The sequence below is a fragment of the Myotis nattereri genome (genome assembly GCF_964212035.1).
Source record: "Myotis nattereri genome assembly, chromosome: 2".
Lineage (NCBI taxonomy): Eukaryota > Metazoa > Chordata > Mammalia > Chiroptera > Vespertilionidae > Myotis > Myotis nattereri.
Genome location: NC_138076.1, coordinates 82,663,216 through 82,681,620, shown reverse-complemented (window position 1 = coordinate 82,681,620; position 18,405 = coordinate 82,663,216). Strand labels below are relative to the sequence as shown.

Genomic DNA, 18,405 nt, shown 5'->3' with positions numbered 1-18,405 from the left:
CTGGCTGGCTTTCAGTTAAATAGCATTATTTAGAAGCCTGTAAATTGAGAATTTCAATTTTGAATGTTCCAAGAGTAGATGTAATATAATCAAATAAAGGGAAATATTTGTTTCTTTAAGTCTCTGTCTTTTTGTTGAATTACTATGACTCTCACTATTTCTTAACCTAGTGCAAAATCATTGTGCAATGTGAAAACAATGTAAAGGGATAATATGTATTTAGCTAAGATGTTCTTATTTATGTTACCATATATTTTTATGTTATGATAGTTTCTAAATTTATAATTATATTAGCTTAAGAGATGTTTGGTTACTTTTTTATCTTGACAGATGAAAGATAGTGAAAATAAGTGGGTTTGCTTCATATGGGCCAGTTGCCTGACTTTTATTTTGTAATTACAGGCTACGTACTTAACCTTACCAAAGAATCTTGCAAATATTGTTGACCAGAAAGATAGTTGACAGAATTTATTAGTAGAGTAGTTAAATCCATGCAAAGTCATTAGAAAACAATTTTTGAAGTGCATAACTTATTAACTTATGATAAAGATTCCAATACTTTGTCTATAAAAATAATTAGCATAAATTTCTAAGACACAATAATTACTTTAAAATTATTATTTAACTTTAGTTTCATATAAGAAGCATTCTACTTTCCTTAATAAAAACTTTTTAAATATTATAGTCCAGCTATATTTATGTGTTTATATATACACCCATATAAATACATATATATCCTAAATGTATACATGATCCTCATTTATTCTTTGAAGTTATCATAAAAACTTATCAGAATATATGCCAATAAAAATACATCATTAAAACATTAACAATTTCTTCAAAGATTTCTTAAAGAGAAACAAATATTTCCCTTTTGTGGTAAAGGCTCAAAATAGAGTTATGTTAGAAATTATCAGTGAATTGGTTTATATTATTAATGAGTTAGTAAATTTTTTTTGAAAAGAGTGATTTTGTTGTTGGTAGAAATGGGGTCATTTTATGGAGTTGTGAGAAAACCATTTTGAAGGACCCATGCATGGGAGGTTGAGGTGTTGTGGTAAGATTTACTGGGGTTGAAATGGATGGCTCCCCACCAGGTTCCCTGGGTCTCATCTCCCTCATTCCCACTGTGGGAAAACTCCAGCCTTGTCTTCATCAGGCCCAGAAATCCTGTGCGATGCCAAGGCTTAGTCCAATTTAGTCTCTGTCCCCATCTGGCTAGCTTAGTTTGTTTCTGGCTATGTTGCTGTACCCAGGCTTAGAGTCTGCACTTGGACACTTGGAGTCCTTGAGGCTGCCAGGCCTCAGGCAGCTGCTAGGCCCAAATGGCTGCTGTGGAGAGAGAATGTGCGAGTGCACTGGGTGAGCATGTGTTACCGTGTGTGGGTGTGTGTGTATGTGTGTGTGTGTGTAAGAGAGAGAGAGGGAGAGAGAGGGAGAGAGAGGGAGAGAGAGAGAGAGACACTCCACTTTATTAAGTTTGGATTATATTATCTAGGGCTTGGGAAGGACCAAGTGCCCTTTCAAAATAACCAATCAATTTCCCAATTTTTCCCCAGGCTTCTGGTAGGTCTTCCCCCTAACCAATCCATTTCCTGGATATTCTGGGGTTCTGTGTCTCTTACCCAATCTGATTCTTGCCCCAGGCTGTGCTTTGCCCCTTATAGTTGCCATCTTGGTTTCTATTGGGCATGCTTCATAATAGAAGGATTTTATCCTTTGCCATCTTGGCTTCTACTCTGCGTGTACCCAGCAGAGGAATTTCCTCTCCTCCTTCCCCCAATAATCCTGATAATCTGGTACCAGGCCAGCAGTTCCCTGGAGAAACTCTTCTTGCCTATTAGGAGATTGCCTGGGGTTTGCCCAAGGATTAAGTCCCAAGGGTGGAGGATGCGATGGTTTCCTGGAGTGGGTGGATGAACCTGTGATGCTATAGCTTCTCAGTGAAGCATGCCCAATATTTGTTTCAGCTCCCTAGTTTATTATGCTTAATGTCTGATTCCCTTTGCTCCCTTCCTTTATTAATATCTAGCTACCTACACTAACAATTTGGTGTGAGAGCTAATACGTAAACCTTTCTGTAAAATACTATTTTACTAATTGATTAGCAGTTTTTGTGGGCATTTTGGAACTAGTTTGGTAATTTAGTGGGTATGATCTATCTTCTGCATTAGAAAGTTCAAGAAATTGTCATCAATATGCAAATTCTATTACTGTTCATGTTTTTTTTTAACTTTTTAAATAAACTAAATCTTTATTTTCAATTGGAAATAGGATGGTTTTTATTACCATTAACAAATTTATGTAATTAGAGTTCTAGGTTCTTGGAAACTAGGCTTATTATTTAAAAGTAACTTTTTATACTCTTACACAACTTGAAATAAAAATACATATTAGTTGGTAAGCGCAATCAAAGTAAAATTGTTGGTAATTTTCTAAGGAAGACAGGTAAAATAATTTAACTTATTTATTACTGACCTTAGTTCTAAAGTGAAAAATTCTTGCCACGGCACATTAATTCCAACTCTAGTACTCATGAGTGGAAGCAAAATACCTGGTACATTGAGCCTGGAAATAAGATGGTCACACTTGTGCCTAAGACGGGGATGGAAACAACAAGTTGTCCACCCACTGCATATAGCTAAAAATAGAGTTATTGCAGATGTGGAAAATGAGGGAATTTTTCCCTTGGGGTGGAGATAATAGTAGACTACAATTTATACATTCAAAACATATTTTCCTCATCTGTGAATTGCAGTGTCTTGGGCAGCTCAAAAGTAGTGATGTCATATCATTGCCCTTTAGTGAAATCTGCAGTTTCTATGTGTGTATTTCTATCAAATTATCAGCTTTTTACTTTAAAGTTGGCATGGTAAAGTGAACAAACCAATGGCCTGGGAATTCAGTAGATAGTTGTACATTCAACCTGCATGTCCGCGTCAGGGAGAAATAAATTTTAACCTATTGGTAAAAAGAGGGTATTTTGTTATAGACTATAGGCCTGATGCATGAAAGTTGTACACTCGGGGCCCCTCAGCCCGGCCTGCACCCTCTCACAGTCCGGGAGCCCTCAAGGGATGTCTGACTGCCGGCTTAGGCCTGCTCCCCACCAGGCTTAAGCCATCAGTTGGACATCCTTAGTGCCGCCACGGAGGTGGGAGAGGCTCCCACCACCTCCACTGTGTTCGCCAGCAGTGAGCCCAGCTTCTGGCTGAGCAGTGCTCCCCCTGTGGGACCGCACTGACCACCAGGGGGCAGCTCCTGCATTGAGCATCTTCCCCCTGGTGGTTAGTGCTCATCATTGCTACCAGTCATTCCTGGTCATTACCCCTTTAGGGTCAATTTGCATATTACCCTTTTATTATGTAGGATAGCATAACTATGTAATTTATCACTTTAGGACATTTTTGAAAATGGTAAGGGGTGCTATTAATAATTGTGTAAAAAGAGATATAAAATAAGACTACCCTAGTGAGGCCAGAATATATAGTCATCTCCATAAGATTAATAAAGTTCCTTCCTATTCTAACATCCTTTGCATTTTTAATGTAATCTTAATTTTTGGTAATTTTGCCCTCGTCAGTTTGGCTCAGAGGATAGAGCATTGGCCTGTGGACCAAAGGATCCTGGGTTCAATTCCAGTCAAGGGCATGTACTTTGGTTGCAGGCTCCTCCATGGCCTGGGCCCTGGTCAGGGCTCATGCAGGAGGCAACCAATCAATGCATTTTTCTCATGCTAATGTTTCCCTCTCTCTTCCACTCTCACTAAAAATCAATGGAAAAATATCCTCTGGTGAGAATTAACATAAGTAAACAAACAAACATATATATATTCTTTTGCCCTGAATGAAAATATTTTTGCCAAAGCTATTATTTTCTTGTACTGTAATCCAACTATAGTGCTTACTGAATGGGAGCAAACTTACCTAGAGTCCAGAATAAAATGGATATGGATAGAAAAATAATTGTCCTCTTACTGCATATAACTAAAAAGAGATACAAAGCAAATGTTGTAGAAGAAGGAAGTTTTCACATGGGGAGATGATACCAGACCACTGTTTGTAAAGTCTTCTACAGCACCTTCTTCCTGAGCTGAAATCAGAATATACTTTGGCTGTTTGGTTAATGATCTTTAGTCAAATTCCCAAAAGAGAGATGCTGTCATTCATTTTCCCTTTTGTCCTCCTAAATAGTGCAGTGATGATACATATCTCATAGTCTCTGCACATTTTTAAAAGGCCCAAAATGATATTCTGAGGCGAATATTACTTATCTTCTTTATGAAACCTTTGGTAAACCTGTACTTTGGGCCATGTCTGACTGGGTGATTATTTTACCTTGGGGGACCACACCAAAATGCAGCTCTTTTCCTGATCTATAATATATTCCCAGATCTTAGTACCATAGTCAGATTTGGCTACCTACACCCCCACATTGCATTTACCTTGTCCCACTGGTACTTCTTGAGGGTTTATTATTTTTATTATCATTATTATTATTCCCTTTTAAGTTTCTAATACATGGGAAAGATATGCCAAAGAGATGGTGAACATAACCAAATGGGATTCACTGGAAAAAAATTTAGGTAGAGATAGGGAGATTCAGGTTAAAATCTGAGCTCTTAAAAATTAATCTGAGCTCTTTAGTTTCAAATGTCATTTGTGGGGAAAAAGAACGCACACACACATAATTAGGTCCAAGCACCAACCAAAAGCATATAGATGACATACTCTAGTATTAATAGACATAAATTTCAAAACAAAGTTTGTTTTTCCATCAAATGAACTTTTATTTCTGAATTATCTTTTATTTGAGAAAAACATACTGCTAGCACATTAACTCTTCCAAATTTAAAAGTGTTTTCAAAGTAATTTATGAACTCTCACATGTTAGGGAAAACATTTGTTTTAAAGGAAGAAAATCCTTTTTATTTTCAGCCTCCATTTTTAAATGATTTATACAATATTTTATCTTAAATTTACATGCCACCCTCAACCTGACAGTTTTTAAGAAGAGAGAATTGTCATTTCATAAATTTAAGATGGAATATACTCTACCTCTAAGTATATTAATAAGTCAAACATACAGAGAATTTATCTCTACCTTCTAAAGTTATGCATTTTTCTCACCCTGTCTTCTTGGGAGGCACTCATGTCTATAAAATGTTTATTTATTTATTACATTTTTTCTTACTTTTTTTCTTTGATTTTTCCCCATCACCATTTATCACCCTTACACCCTTTTCCACCTCCACCCATTCCTCTGTGCCCCCCCTCAACCCCGCAATCACCACACTGTTGTCTGTGACCTCTTTCTTTTATTTTTTTTAAAATATATTTTATTAATTTTTTACAGAGAAGAAGGGAGAGGGATAGGGAGAGTTAGAATCATCAATGAGAGAGAAACATCGATCAGCTGCTGAAAGGGCGAGGACTACGCCCTCCATCTTACCCTGGGTCCTCCACTTTTGGGCAGAGCCATGTGCTCGGCAAGGCTTCTTCCCGGAAGCCCAAGCCTCTGCTGGCCACACCCAGGATTTCTCTAAACTAACCAATGATAATCAAGGGAAGTGCACGCCATGGAGATGACCACATCCTGTGTAACGAGACACCGACTTGCGCCTGGCCAATCGGCGGGGCCCACAGTCCCCTCTCCTGCCCTTACTCCACCCCCCTATAAAACTACTCGTCCCATCGGGCTAGGCCTCTCTCTGCCACTGGGCTTACCGTTGCATCGGTGAGTGTGGTCGGGGAGCCGAACTAGTTCGAAATAAAAGACTCTTTGCTTTTGCATCAGACTTGCTGGCTCCCTGGTGGGCTCTTGGGAATCTTGAAATCTGGGCATAACAGCTTCCTCCTGCACAACCCCTACTGGGGATGTGCCCGCAACCAAGGTACATGCCCTTGACTGGAATCAAACCTGGGACCCTTTAGTCCACAGGCCGACACTCTATCCACTGAGCCAAACCAGCTAGGGCTGTGACCTCTTTCTTTTTTGCCCAGTCCCTCCACCCTGCCCACCACCACCACCATCAGAGCTGTCTGCTCTCTATATTTAAGTGATCATCCTTCTTACTCCATATTCTTTGTCCTCAACTCATTATTTTTAATGCTGCTTTGTTTATTCTTTTTTTAAAGTTTATCTTTATTGTTGAAAGTATTACAGTTGTCCCCTTTGTTTCCATTGACAACCCCCCCTCCCCACACTATTCCCCCAGGTCTTCACCACACTATTGTCTGTGTCCGTGGGTTATGCATATAAGTTATTTGGTTAATCTCTTACCCCCATCCTCTCCCATCCCTCCATCCTCCCACCCTCCCACCCCCCTACCTAACTTTCCCTCTGAATTCCTCAATCTGTTTTGTTTACTCTTAGGCCAGTTTCATATTTCCCCCCAAAGCATTTATTGCCTATTTGTCACTGGAAAACTACATATAATCTACCAATCATTTGTTTGTATCAAAGTAGAATAAAAAATTTGAGGAAATTAAAAAGTTTTAACATGTAGTATTTCTTTGTGATGCATATGTACTAAAGGAAGAATGAATTTCCATTTATATTTAAATTAACACAAAGAAAATTAAAACACCTAAAATTCCACTATCTGAAGATAATCGTTTTTAAACTCTTCCAAAAGATCTTACCTTGTGGTTCTATGTGTTATTTCATACACTGAGAAATATTTCTTTTGAGTTTTTTCTTTTTTTGCACAGCTTTTCTTCTTAATGGAAGATACCTGTCCCTAAAGGGGGGTTCATTTTTAAAAATATATTTGTTAATTGACTTCAGAGAAGAAGGGAGAAGGAGAGATAGAAACATCAATAATGAGAGCGAATCATTGATCGGCTGCCTCCTGCATGGCCCACACGGTGCCCTGACTAGAATTGAACTGTAAACTCCTGGTTATAGGTCAATACTCAATCACTGAGCCACGCCAGCCAGGTGAAAAGGGGTTCTTTTTAAAACATTTGATTCCCAAGCTCCTTTGTTGAAAAGAAATTTATCTCTAATGAAGTAGATTTGAGTGCAAATGACACTCTTCCTCAACCCTACTCTTTTCTCCATTCTTCTAGAAATTTTGAGTATTAGATATTATTGTAATCATAATAAACAGATTCATAAAGTATATAAGGTACTCTCACAAGGAATATAAACATTCATATCAACCCTTTGTGTCTTTCTGCATATGTTTAAATCTCATTATCCTTCTCAAACATGTAAAAATGCTGTTGCCAAACAGACTGCACTTCTCAAAACAATTGTCGTGTGAGACTTTAAAAGTGCCCCATAGCTGGTGAAGAAGCCCTATTGGAGTCTTAAAACTGCTCCTCAGGTGTCCTGTTCACATCGTATCCTTCTCTGCTTTCAAATACTTGATTAAAATTTTTTAACTTACTTTTTTAGACAAAATAAAGTAACTTTGAATTAACAAGGTCTAGGACCGTATTAGCAAATTTTCAATTAAATTTCTTTAATTAATTCACATTTGGAATAATTTGAAAACACAGTAGTATTGACAGTGGTTCCCTTTGAGAGGCCTCACTTTCTGTACTATTTTAATATTCTAACATGTGTATTATTTTCTGTATTTTATTTTTTAAATGTCCACAGACAATCTGGGCACTGGAATTTTTTATTTTGTTTTCTTATTTAAATAAAATAAAAGTTTTAAAGAAAAGGTCTAGTCTGTAATTGCTATTTCTTGCCTCCCATACAGCAAAGCTTATGCTGCACTGTGATGACTACTCCAAAGGTAGAACACTGGCACGCTTCCCGATGGCAAACAAGAAATTATGTGAACTGAGCAATTCTAGGGCATTTCAACACAATCTAAGTTTAATCATTGGTAACGTGTCAAGTGAGGGTAGACAACACATGTTTAAAGCAGCAAAAATAAAAATAGTTGATATTTCTCAAGTGCTTACTAAGTGCTGTAAGCACTTTACAAATATTAATGCACAATCTCGAAAATTCTTTTTTTCTATTAGGCAAGTAATTTTTAAAAGTTTATTATCAGGTAGAGGAGTCTGTGTGTGTGTGTGTGTGTGTGTGTGTGTGTGTTTTACAGATGAAGAACTGAATTTCAGGAAACTACTTAACAGACTATACAACTAATAAATGACAGGGTTGGGGATTCAATCGCAGTTCTGTCTGTTTCAAAACGATCATCTTTTTGCTCACTCCACCACGTTGTCTGTAGTGCTTTATACAAGAGAAGCAATGCAATACAACACTGGACTGCAAGATTTTAAAGATAATGGAAACTTTGGAGTTTTTCAAATTTTATTTCCCTCCATTTAGGGACATATATCATACAAAATATGCATATAACTTTTACATTAGTGACTAAGCTAGCCGTGGGCAAACTACGGCCCACGGGCCGAATCCGGCCCGTTTGAAATGAATAAAGCTAAAAAAAAAAAAAAAAAAGACCTTACCCTTTTATGTAATGATGTTTACTTTGAATTTATATTAGTTCACACAAACACTCCATCCATGCTTTTGTTCTGGCCCTCCGGCCCAGTTTAAGAACCCATTGTGGCCCTCGAGTCAAAAAGTTCTCCCACCCCTGGACTAAGCCCATTATTTTAATCACATTTTCCTTCAAGTTAATGCTATTTGTCATTGATTCCATAAGTAAGTAAAAAATACTTTTTATCCCTAGCCAGTTTGCTTCAGTAGATAGAGCATCAGCCCACGGACTGAAGGGTCCCAGATTCGATTTCAGTCAAAACCATGTATCTTGGTTGCATGCTTGATCCTCTGGGGCATGTGCAGAAGGCAACCAATCGATGTTCCTCTTACTTCAGTGTTTCTCTTCTCTCTCTCTCCCTCTCCCTTCCACTGTCTCTAAAAATCAATGGAAAAACATCCTTTGGTGAAGATTAAAAAAAAACCAACTTTTTATAAGATGTAAGCAAATTCTCTTAAATCAAATGTGTCTTTGAATGGGTGTCTGACTAGCCTGGGTTTTCTATGTTAAAGACTCATCCTGTGTAATTGTGGCATCAAAAGCAGCTGCTGCTTCTCTGCCCAAGACCAACCATGGGGTCTCCAAAGTACCAGAGGCATTAAAAAGAACATCCCCAACCAGAACCTCTCTTTTGAGTAATTTCATCAGGCTTATCTTTGGAGATGGGAGTGATTATCAGCTTACTGTTTGTCCCATTAAATTTTAAGATTCTCTTCTTAAAGTTTTGTGCCTCTCCTTCTGTTTTCTAAACTATTATATCCTATAATTTTATTTTTATATTCTTAATTTTTACAAATGAGTTCACAATATTGGCCATGGGGTTCTAAGTTATACAATTCCACTCTGTATGATGATTTACTTTTACTTCATAAAAGAGCTCTTAGTTTTCAAATATAATAAGGTTTACATTATGACACCTCAGACCTATTACAAGTAGAAGGGTGGTGGTAGGTTTTATAGTTTCATAGTCCTTGCCCTATATTCTTTTCATATGTTAGGAAGTAGCTTCACAGCCATTTCACTTGCTTTCAGCTCCTTTAATGGAGGTACAGAAAAAATGAAAAAACACACCCAATATGCATAGAAAATGTCAAGATCGATGACTCTTTTATCCTCGTCTTGGCAATCTCACAGAATTAACCTTGATCCCTTAAGCATTTGTGATACTTTGTGAAAGCCTGTCACCTGGCTGGGTAGAAATCCCCAAACCCCACCTATAGCTAACTCTTCCAGATTCACCTGCAAAGTAGATGGCATCATTGGTTGAGAATTGTGTAGTCAGGACGCAATGGGGAAGATTTGCCATGGTGTTTTGCAACTTGACACTGAGATAAGGAACAAACAGGAAAGATGGCAGTCCTAGTGTACCCAAACATTCACTCATAACAAACACTATTGAGCCCTTTTGTGGTAACCACTAGGTAGGGAGTCAGAAATATAAAGGAGAGGAAGGCTTAGTACCTACCTTCAAGGGGTCACAGTGAATTGGGAAAGCACTCAAGGAAAGGGTGACTTGTGTGTGTTAGAGCCACACAGGAGAGAGCAAGGAGAGGAGTCCTGCCTTCTGCCCTGGGGAGAGTCAGGGAGGGTAACCAAGCCAACTCTCAAGGATTACAAGGGGTTCTCCAAGCAAACAAAGGAGGAGAAACGCTTCAAGCAGAGAGGGTTAAGGGGGCATGGTGCATTTTGGAAATTGCAAGTAGTTCAGTGACAAATTAATGGTGAAGTGAGGGTGTCCTGTGTGGTGAGCCTAAAAGGGAGAGGAGTCAGGGGAATCATAGAAAAATGTTAAACCAGATTGTAGCACAATCAGATTCATAATGTAGAAAGACCCCTTAAAGATAATAAACTGAAAGACAGTGAACCTGAAGGCAGGAAGACCGGTTTGGAACAGCTATAGGAATCCATGCAATGAACAATGTGGGCTCCCATTGTGGCAGTGGGAATGAGAGGGAAAGGGGTGATGTTTCAGTGGCCAAAGTGAGGGATTCCAAGTGCCAGAGATTTGAGTGAGTGTGATGTAAGCCTTACCTTCAGTGAATTAACAGTTGGGACAACATGTAAGCTATCAACCTTGTTATGCAAAACTACATTCACAGTAAGGCTATTTCCTCCTATAAGTACTTCTTGTGAGAAATACAGAGGGTTTTTTGTTTTTGTTTTTCTGGGGAAATTTCCAACTGGAAGAATTTTAGTCCCAGTCCTTTTTGATGTGGATAATTAGAAAAGGAAAGAACTTGAGATTCAGAAATACTTAAATGTGGTTGGAAAAGCAGATGGCAGAAAAAGAAGTTTTTGCAGTGAAATTTGAAGATGAGGGAAAGGAAATGCAGGCCCCAGAACTGTAGTCTGGCAACTGCTGTGAGGGGGAGGAAAGCCTGAGATGTGTGGGGCCAGCTGACAACATCTGCTTTGGCACAAATGATGCTGGGCAGCAGCATTGAGACTGCACAGTGTCATTCTGGATATTGGTGATCATATTTGAGAAGTGTCAGCCGAGAATAAGTTTCCCCAAATCTTGTTCCATTGCAGGCATCCAAATTACTCATCATTTCTGTGACCTTGATGGGACCTAGGTGGCAGAGGTGCACATGTCTAAGCTATAAAGGGAAAGCCATATGCCTGAATGCAGAGCCAAGCACAGAAAGGAAAAACCCACACACATCCTTGTTGTATGCATATCATTTGCAACAAAATTAATTTACCAGCAACATGTGAGACTATAGGGAAGGGAGATTCAGAAGTTTCTAGTAAACAAGGGAGGTTAACTTGGAATAGTAGTACCCATTATTACTAATTTAAAGTGCTTAAAGGGGATTTTCTATTTTCTTTCTTTAGTGTGCTGGTTTTTAAGTTTTGTTTTAAATTAAAACAATTTATGAGGGATTTCATTAATTCACTTATGAACTTGAATTCTTAAGTTTTTATTCTCCCTATCAGGTCATAAATTTGAAAATTGCAAATTACATCAACTCTAGCTTAAGAATGCAAATTTACATGGAAAACCAGAAGAGCGAAAGATTTATTCTGCCCAGAAAGACTATGGGAGAGGGCTGCAAGGGTAAATGACATTGTAATTGGGCCTCAAGAATGAGGATTTCATTAAAGAGGCAATAGTAGAAATGCCTGGCAGAAGCATGAAGTAACATGTTCAGGACTAGCAAGTAGCAGTTCAAGGTGGTGAAGGCATAAATTAGCTGATATGTCAGAGGATGGGGTGAGAGCCAAAGATAGAAACATTTGTTTGGGTTATTCTGTTCAGCTTCAGTAAACTCAGTTGGACAGTCCACCTTAATGTGTACCAGAGAATAGATTTAAAACATTAGGAATGAGTGAGGCCTTGTAAAATTGGAGTTGTTCTTTTTCTTCTCAAAGATGGGAGTAATTGGTGAATTTTTTAGAGTTGGTGGAACTATCCTGAAGGGTTCCATTATTCCTATGAAAATTAGTAGTTCTTGTGGTAAGGAAATGTTTTAGGAATTGCTGATAATAGGTATGTCAACAACTTCCAATTACATAATGCCCCTAGAAAGATCCAAATCTTTTTCATGTGTTTCTTTCAAACTCCAGAAATAGTACTGGCAAATGTTCAGAGAAGGCAGAAATTTGCCAGAACATGCGCCTCGAAAACCCAGCTCACCTCTTTATGAAAACAATCTTAGACAAATCTCTTACATGTCATTCAGACTATATTTCTTGACTTTGGTGTCCATATGGCTCATGTTAGAATTATATGCATGTGAAAAAAAACACCACAACTCTTTTCCTGTCTGTAACTGCTCAAGTGCTATAATTTGACCTGGTCATGATTTCTATATTCACCATTCTTATAGTTAAAACTTTTACTTCCAGATCTTTGTTAATACTTCCACAAAGGATTAAGAAACATCACAACATATGAATTGAAATACTTCATTTTTTTAAAAAAAACGTAAATTCATGAATGACATTGAAATTAAAAAGTAGTGCTATTTATAGGCCCTAAATTCTTTCTCCTCTTCTTTAAAATTAAATCCAGACATCATTCCTGCTAGAACTTTAACAAAGTTAAACAAAACAAGTGACATGTTCTTAAAACCATGGAAAATACCATTGTTGTTTTAATCAAATCAGGTGTGACAACGTAAGTCTGGCCAGAGTTGGATGACATCTGTATATATAAAAGCCCAGTGACTGAAAGACGGGAATGACCAGGAAGACTAGAATGACTGGTCGCTATGATGCACACTGAGCAGGCAGGCAGGCAAGCAGTTATGAGTGGGCAGGCAGGCGAGCGGTTAGAAGCAGGCGGTCCCAGATTGTGAGAGCGATATCTGACTGCCTGCAGGGATCAGGCCTAAACCGGCAGTTGGACATCCCTCGAGGAGTCCCAGATTGCGAGAAGGTGCAGGCTGGGCTGAGGGACCCGTTCCCATCCCGTGCACGAATTTCATGCACCGGGCCTTTAGTATTTTAATAATGGAATATAGTATCTTTTGCTAACTAGTTATTAGTTTAGAGTTCTACCCAAGCTAATGTTGATTATGTTTCAAATTCAGAGCTTGCTCATGCATCCAAGTTTAATGCTTCCCTTTTCCCCTGACTACTAACTTAGCGAAGGGGAGTGAGTTAGTAACCATCAAAACTTTCCACAGCTTATTGGGAGAGCTTATTAGTGGAAAATAAGTGAGGAACTTTGGTTTACATCCATTGGCCTGCCTGGAGCCCACTGGGAAAGTCTGGAAACAACACTTGATGTGACCAAGGAGCTGGATGGAGCCAGTTTGATTGTGCAGCTCCAGGACACCCTGCAGATGTGCTCTCAGTTGTAGTTGTGGTTGCCCATACACGTCATCTTATGTGGTACTGGAATAGATTCTATATGGGGCACCTGAAGGTCCTTCTCATACCTGACAACCAGCTAGTACTATTTTTAGATGGGTCCCAGACAGCCTGTAATTTCCATGACTATTAAATATTTAGAATGAGTTGGCAAGTTCAAACCAGGTTTCATGACTACTCCTGGAATTGTCAGGGATAGATGCCAAGTAAAGTTACTTTTTGTCAGGTAGATGAAGTGTTTTGCTTTGTTTTTAGCATCTATATGATATATTTATGATTATTAAAGGATATATTAGATCAATCAATTTTAGGCTATATATTAACCTAACAAACAAAATTCATTTTTATTAAGCAATTCTCCACCTCTTAAGAAACACAGTTAAATTTCAAACTGTTTCTGTTGTCTCCAAAAACTGGAAAGTATTTAGAACTTTTTTAAAAAAAGTTAATTAGTAAAGCATGCCTTTCAGGGCACCTATTTCTATTGATAGGAATAGATATTTTCATTTTGGTTCTTTTATTTTCACTCCAGAGCACCAAGGTGATACAACACTGTTGAATCTACCACTGACACTTCCCTTGTCTCACTTAAGTGATCTTCAGAGGCTACTCCACCTCTAAGGAACCGTACAGATCTTCCCCTTGATTTCACAAAGGAAGAAATTAACACTCAGAGAAATTAGCTTACTTGTCCTCTCCAAAGTCTGCATAGATTTTCACTACATTTAATAGAGAGAACATAATAGTAATCCCCTGGCTCCGTGCCCTTCCTACCTCACTTCCAGTAAAACATGGAAATAAGTGGGTGACCAATCAGAATAATTTGAAATGTATTTTAGATGTTAGATACAAAAGTACCCACTTCCTTTTAAGAGATTTGCATAAGATGACATCAACGAATATTATTACTTTTATGTTAAGTATTTCAAAAGGCCAAAGAGCATATTCTACCAGAATGCTTGATTCTGTTATTTTATGCCAAAAATGTCTGAACCTTATGTGGTCTTTTTAAGCATATGGAAATATTGTGTCAGACTACTCTTACTGAAATAAAATGGTTTCAAAATGTGAATATGTACTCTTTTAATGATCATCAAACTCATTCCAAGCATGCATTTTAATTTATATCTACATGTGCTTTTTTTAAAAAAAAAAAAAGAAGAAAAGAAAAGAAATTTAACTCTGAGTTATTGTTTTCTTCAACTTACCAAGGAATAAGAACTTTATAATTAATTAAATGACAAATTGATGGTTCCATTTTAAAAATTTAAAGAAAAAATAGTATGATTAAAAATGAAGACTTTATTCTCAAAAATTTGTCTGTGGTTTTGTACTTTAGCATTGCCATCTGTGTTTTGGCAAGTCACTTTATTTAAAAGTCATTTTAAATAAAAAGGAATCTAAACACAGACTAACTTCATTAGAAATCAGGATAGCGCTCCCTTCCTGAGTAAAATGACCAAAGTGGCCCCGAGAGGCTTTCTGGGAGCTGGTGATGCTCTGTTTCTTTGGGTGCTGGTGTGTTCAGGACTAAATGGCACATTTATGTGAATGTTTCTGTATATAATATTTCAATTCAAAGTGAAAAAATTAAGGTGCTAAATAGAGTCTATGAAACTTGTCCTGTACAACTTACAACCATGTGACCGGTAGTATTGTGTACTATTTATTATTTTATTCCAAATTTAAAAGAATATACTGAAAATTTGATAGATTGCTCTTTTTTTTTTCCCCCCCTAAATCCTTCCTATACTCTACTAGGAATTTAGATGTCAAATTGCTAAGTATTTTACCAATTCAAGGAAAATATATGTAATCTATTATATTTGTCATTAAGGTAAAAACAGAGTAGGACTTTACCTTCTGAGTTTCAGAAAAGTGGCATCTTTTCTTAAAGTACATTCTAAACATGGTTTTATAGACTCTTAATAACGTGTAAAGAACTTTCAAGTTAAGCATTCTTCATATTTATTTGTGTAGTTGATAATAGATGGTGCATTATATTTTCCTGTGACTTAGAAACAAGAAAGAATGTGTACTTTTCAAATTCTCCTTGACAGGTTGCCTCTGCCAGAGCAGACATTCATGGGCTACTGGACCGTGGGCCAGTCAAGAGATGGAATGCAGAAACTGTTGTGTCCTGCAGAAACTCATCATATAGACATAAAGGTTGATATTACTTCCTCACTAAAATATTGAATGTTACAGATTTTTATATATCTTCACTGGAGAAAATTCATATAAGCTCAGAAATGACTTGTTCTGATGTTATTTTAGAGTAGCTTGAGCTTCTGCGCGAACTCTTAAGTCAGTTTGGCCTCTGAGAGACTCCATGTAGAGAATTGCTAATGGTCAGTAGAATTCTTAAGAGCTAACCTTTATATCTTGTGTGTTATTCTAGGACAGTTAGTCCAATATATTTGTAAAAAGGCAAAAGAAAAGAGTATCAATCACTAGTTGCAATGGAAACCCCTCTATTGCAAAATCCAATTCCCTACAAAGTTCCTTGGTATTTCAAGCAATAAGAGATTTATTGTAGGGAATTAGATGCTTATGAAATTTTTAGAAAGAACAAAAGGACTTAGTTTCAAGATCAGTGTTTCTGCTTCTGCTACTACCCCTGTTGCTGAGCGCTACACAACAAAGCAGATCGGCAAACTTTTTCTCTAAAGTATCAGGTAGTAAATATTTTAGGCTTTGTGGCTATACAGATTCTGTCACAACTACTTGACTCTGCCATGGTAGCACAAAAGCAGCCTTAGACAGTACTTTAACAAATGAGTGTGTCTATGTTCCAGTAAAATTTTATTTACAAAAGCAGGCAGTGAATCAGGGTTGACCAGGGTGGTTTGTTGATCAATGCTTGCAGGAGAGCATAGAATCTGATGGCTCATTTTAGTCAGAGACTCCTTGTAGACTACAGCTGCAGGAAGACAGCCACTACCTCTTCTGCCTTCCAAATCTCATGCAAGTACATTTAATTGGTAGAACTAAATCTCATCCAGAACCCTTGCTGCAAGGGACTATGAGAAATCTGGTTTCTAGTCTTCTTGCTCCTGAGATACAGAGACTATTCTGAAAGGGTGAGGGAGCATGCATGCCACAGTAGTCAATATCTAACCCAAACACTTCTTTTATTAGTTAAGGACTGACTGTATACAAGTCATTGGAATTTTAGTTATATCTATATAATTTCCAGGATACCATATCTGAGTACCCAGTACTAATAGCAATAACATTATTAAATTTGTTCCTCTGCTTATGTCACTATTGAATAATATTTTAGCATGTGTGAAATACTCTACCTTTTTTTAATTATCAGTGAGTTGTTTTTAATTTCAGTTGTTACTGTTTTTTATATTTTATTTCAAAGACCCAGGGTTAGCCATTACATTCTGTATAGTGATGTAATAATCATCTTTGCAGTGGAACTATATCAGGCTCTGATTCATTCATTTGCAAATTATTCTCCTGGTTTGGACAGTTCTGAGTCCCAGTACTTGGCATTCAAAGTTGCTCTTGGCTTAGAAAGAAATGAAATAATGAGAAATACTATGGGGTTTTACATCTGGTATATTTTATGAGTAAAAAAGAAAATAAAGTGAGAAATTAAATAACAGCACATGTGGAAGCATTTATAAATGCAATCTTATGGTATTATTGTTATAAATACCATGGCAGTCAATAAAATAAGAAGAGAGATATCAAGATATTGATTATTTGAATGTAAAGTCTGTATTTTGGAAGAACTACAGCTTTTCTACATTTTGGTAACTACCCAAATTTCTTAACTCAGGTAAACTACTTTATTATAGGGTCCAGCACTTATAAACATACAGGAATATCCAATAGAAAGACATGAAGGAAGATCTCAAACCTTCACTGAAGAATGTGCCTCCTGGAAGTTGCCATTGGATGAAATTAACATAATCTGTGACATCGCTACATCACATGGTATGTCAGTTTTTTCTTTTGATTTTTCCTTCCTGCACTGATTTTTTTTAAAGGAAATCAAGAAGGCCATAGACTCCTTAACCGTCATCCGTGGATTGGATAGCAATTATATATAATTTAGAACTAATTTCCTATACCAACCTAACAAAATACTATTGTGGAATCCCTTAAGCACTGCTAAGTTTGTCTGCATATGTCTGTTTCTCATTACAACTGTAGCACAAAGTTAAACACACCCAGGCTTGGGCTAAAAATAGAAGGGAAAAATAAAAAGGAGAAACATTGGACTCTTTGGCTGGGATTCCAGTTTTGTGATTGCATGAACCATGAAAGCAGGACTGGAATGATTTGCAGTCATTAAACTTCTCATTGTGAAGAATGACAAATAAAGGATGTGAAATTTTGGCATCTACATTTCTGGACTGTTGCCATTACCTACTGACTCATGCAGTGTGCCCTGGTACCTTTTGGTAGAAGTTTCTCAATTATTGGCAGTTACTAAAGTAATATAAACAAAAGTGAAGGCAGGGGGAAGGGAGAGAGTCTTTAACTTGACTAAGATGGAGATTGTTTAGGCAAAAATTCAGTAGCAAGTCTTATTCATATAAGTTCTATAGATATTGATTATTCCTAAAAGCAGTTATATTGAATAAAAATGTGCTTTAAAAATGTACAGAGTTTTTTGGTAACAGATTGGTGCTCTTATTAAAACAGTAGAGGCCCAGTGCATGAAAATTCATGCACTTGTTGTGGGGGGGGGGGGTCTTTCAGCCTGGCCTGTGCCCTCTTGCAATCTCGTACCCCTCAGGGGATCTACTACCCTGGGGGGAGTGGGCCTAAGGTGGCAGTCAGACATCCCTCTGGCAGCCTGGGAGCCCACGGGGGATGTCCGACTAATGGCTTAGGCCTGCTCCGGGACCGGGCCTAACCCATTAGTCGGACATCCTTAGTGTTGCTGCACAGATGGGAAAGGCTCCTGCCACTGCTGCCGCACGGGACAGCCATGAGGTGGCTTCTGACTGGGCGGCACTCCCCCTGTGTAAGCGCACTGACCACCAGGGGGCAACTCCTGCATTGAGCGTCTGCCCCCTGGGGGACAGTGCGCGTCATAGTGACTGATAATTCCCAGTCATTCTGCCGTTAGGGTCTATTTGCAT

At 37.8% G+C, this 18,405-nt stretch overlaps 1 protein-coding gene across 1 annotated transcript in view; it reads left to right on the top strand.

Moving 5' to 3' along the window:
• Positions 1-18,405, top strand: part of VWA8 (von Willebrand factor A domain containing 8) — a 392,708-nt gene that overhangs the window by 218,999 nt on the left and 155,304 nt on the right. The window contains exons 27-28 of the mRNA XM_081082746.1: positions 15,355-15,463; positions 17,110-17,248. Of these exons, the coding sequence (XP_080938872.1) occupies positions 15,355-15,463; positions 17,110-17,248 (248 nt within the window). The remainder of the gene's footprint in view (positions 1-15,354; positions 15,464-17,109; positions 17,249-18,405) is intronic.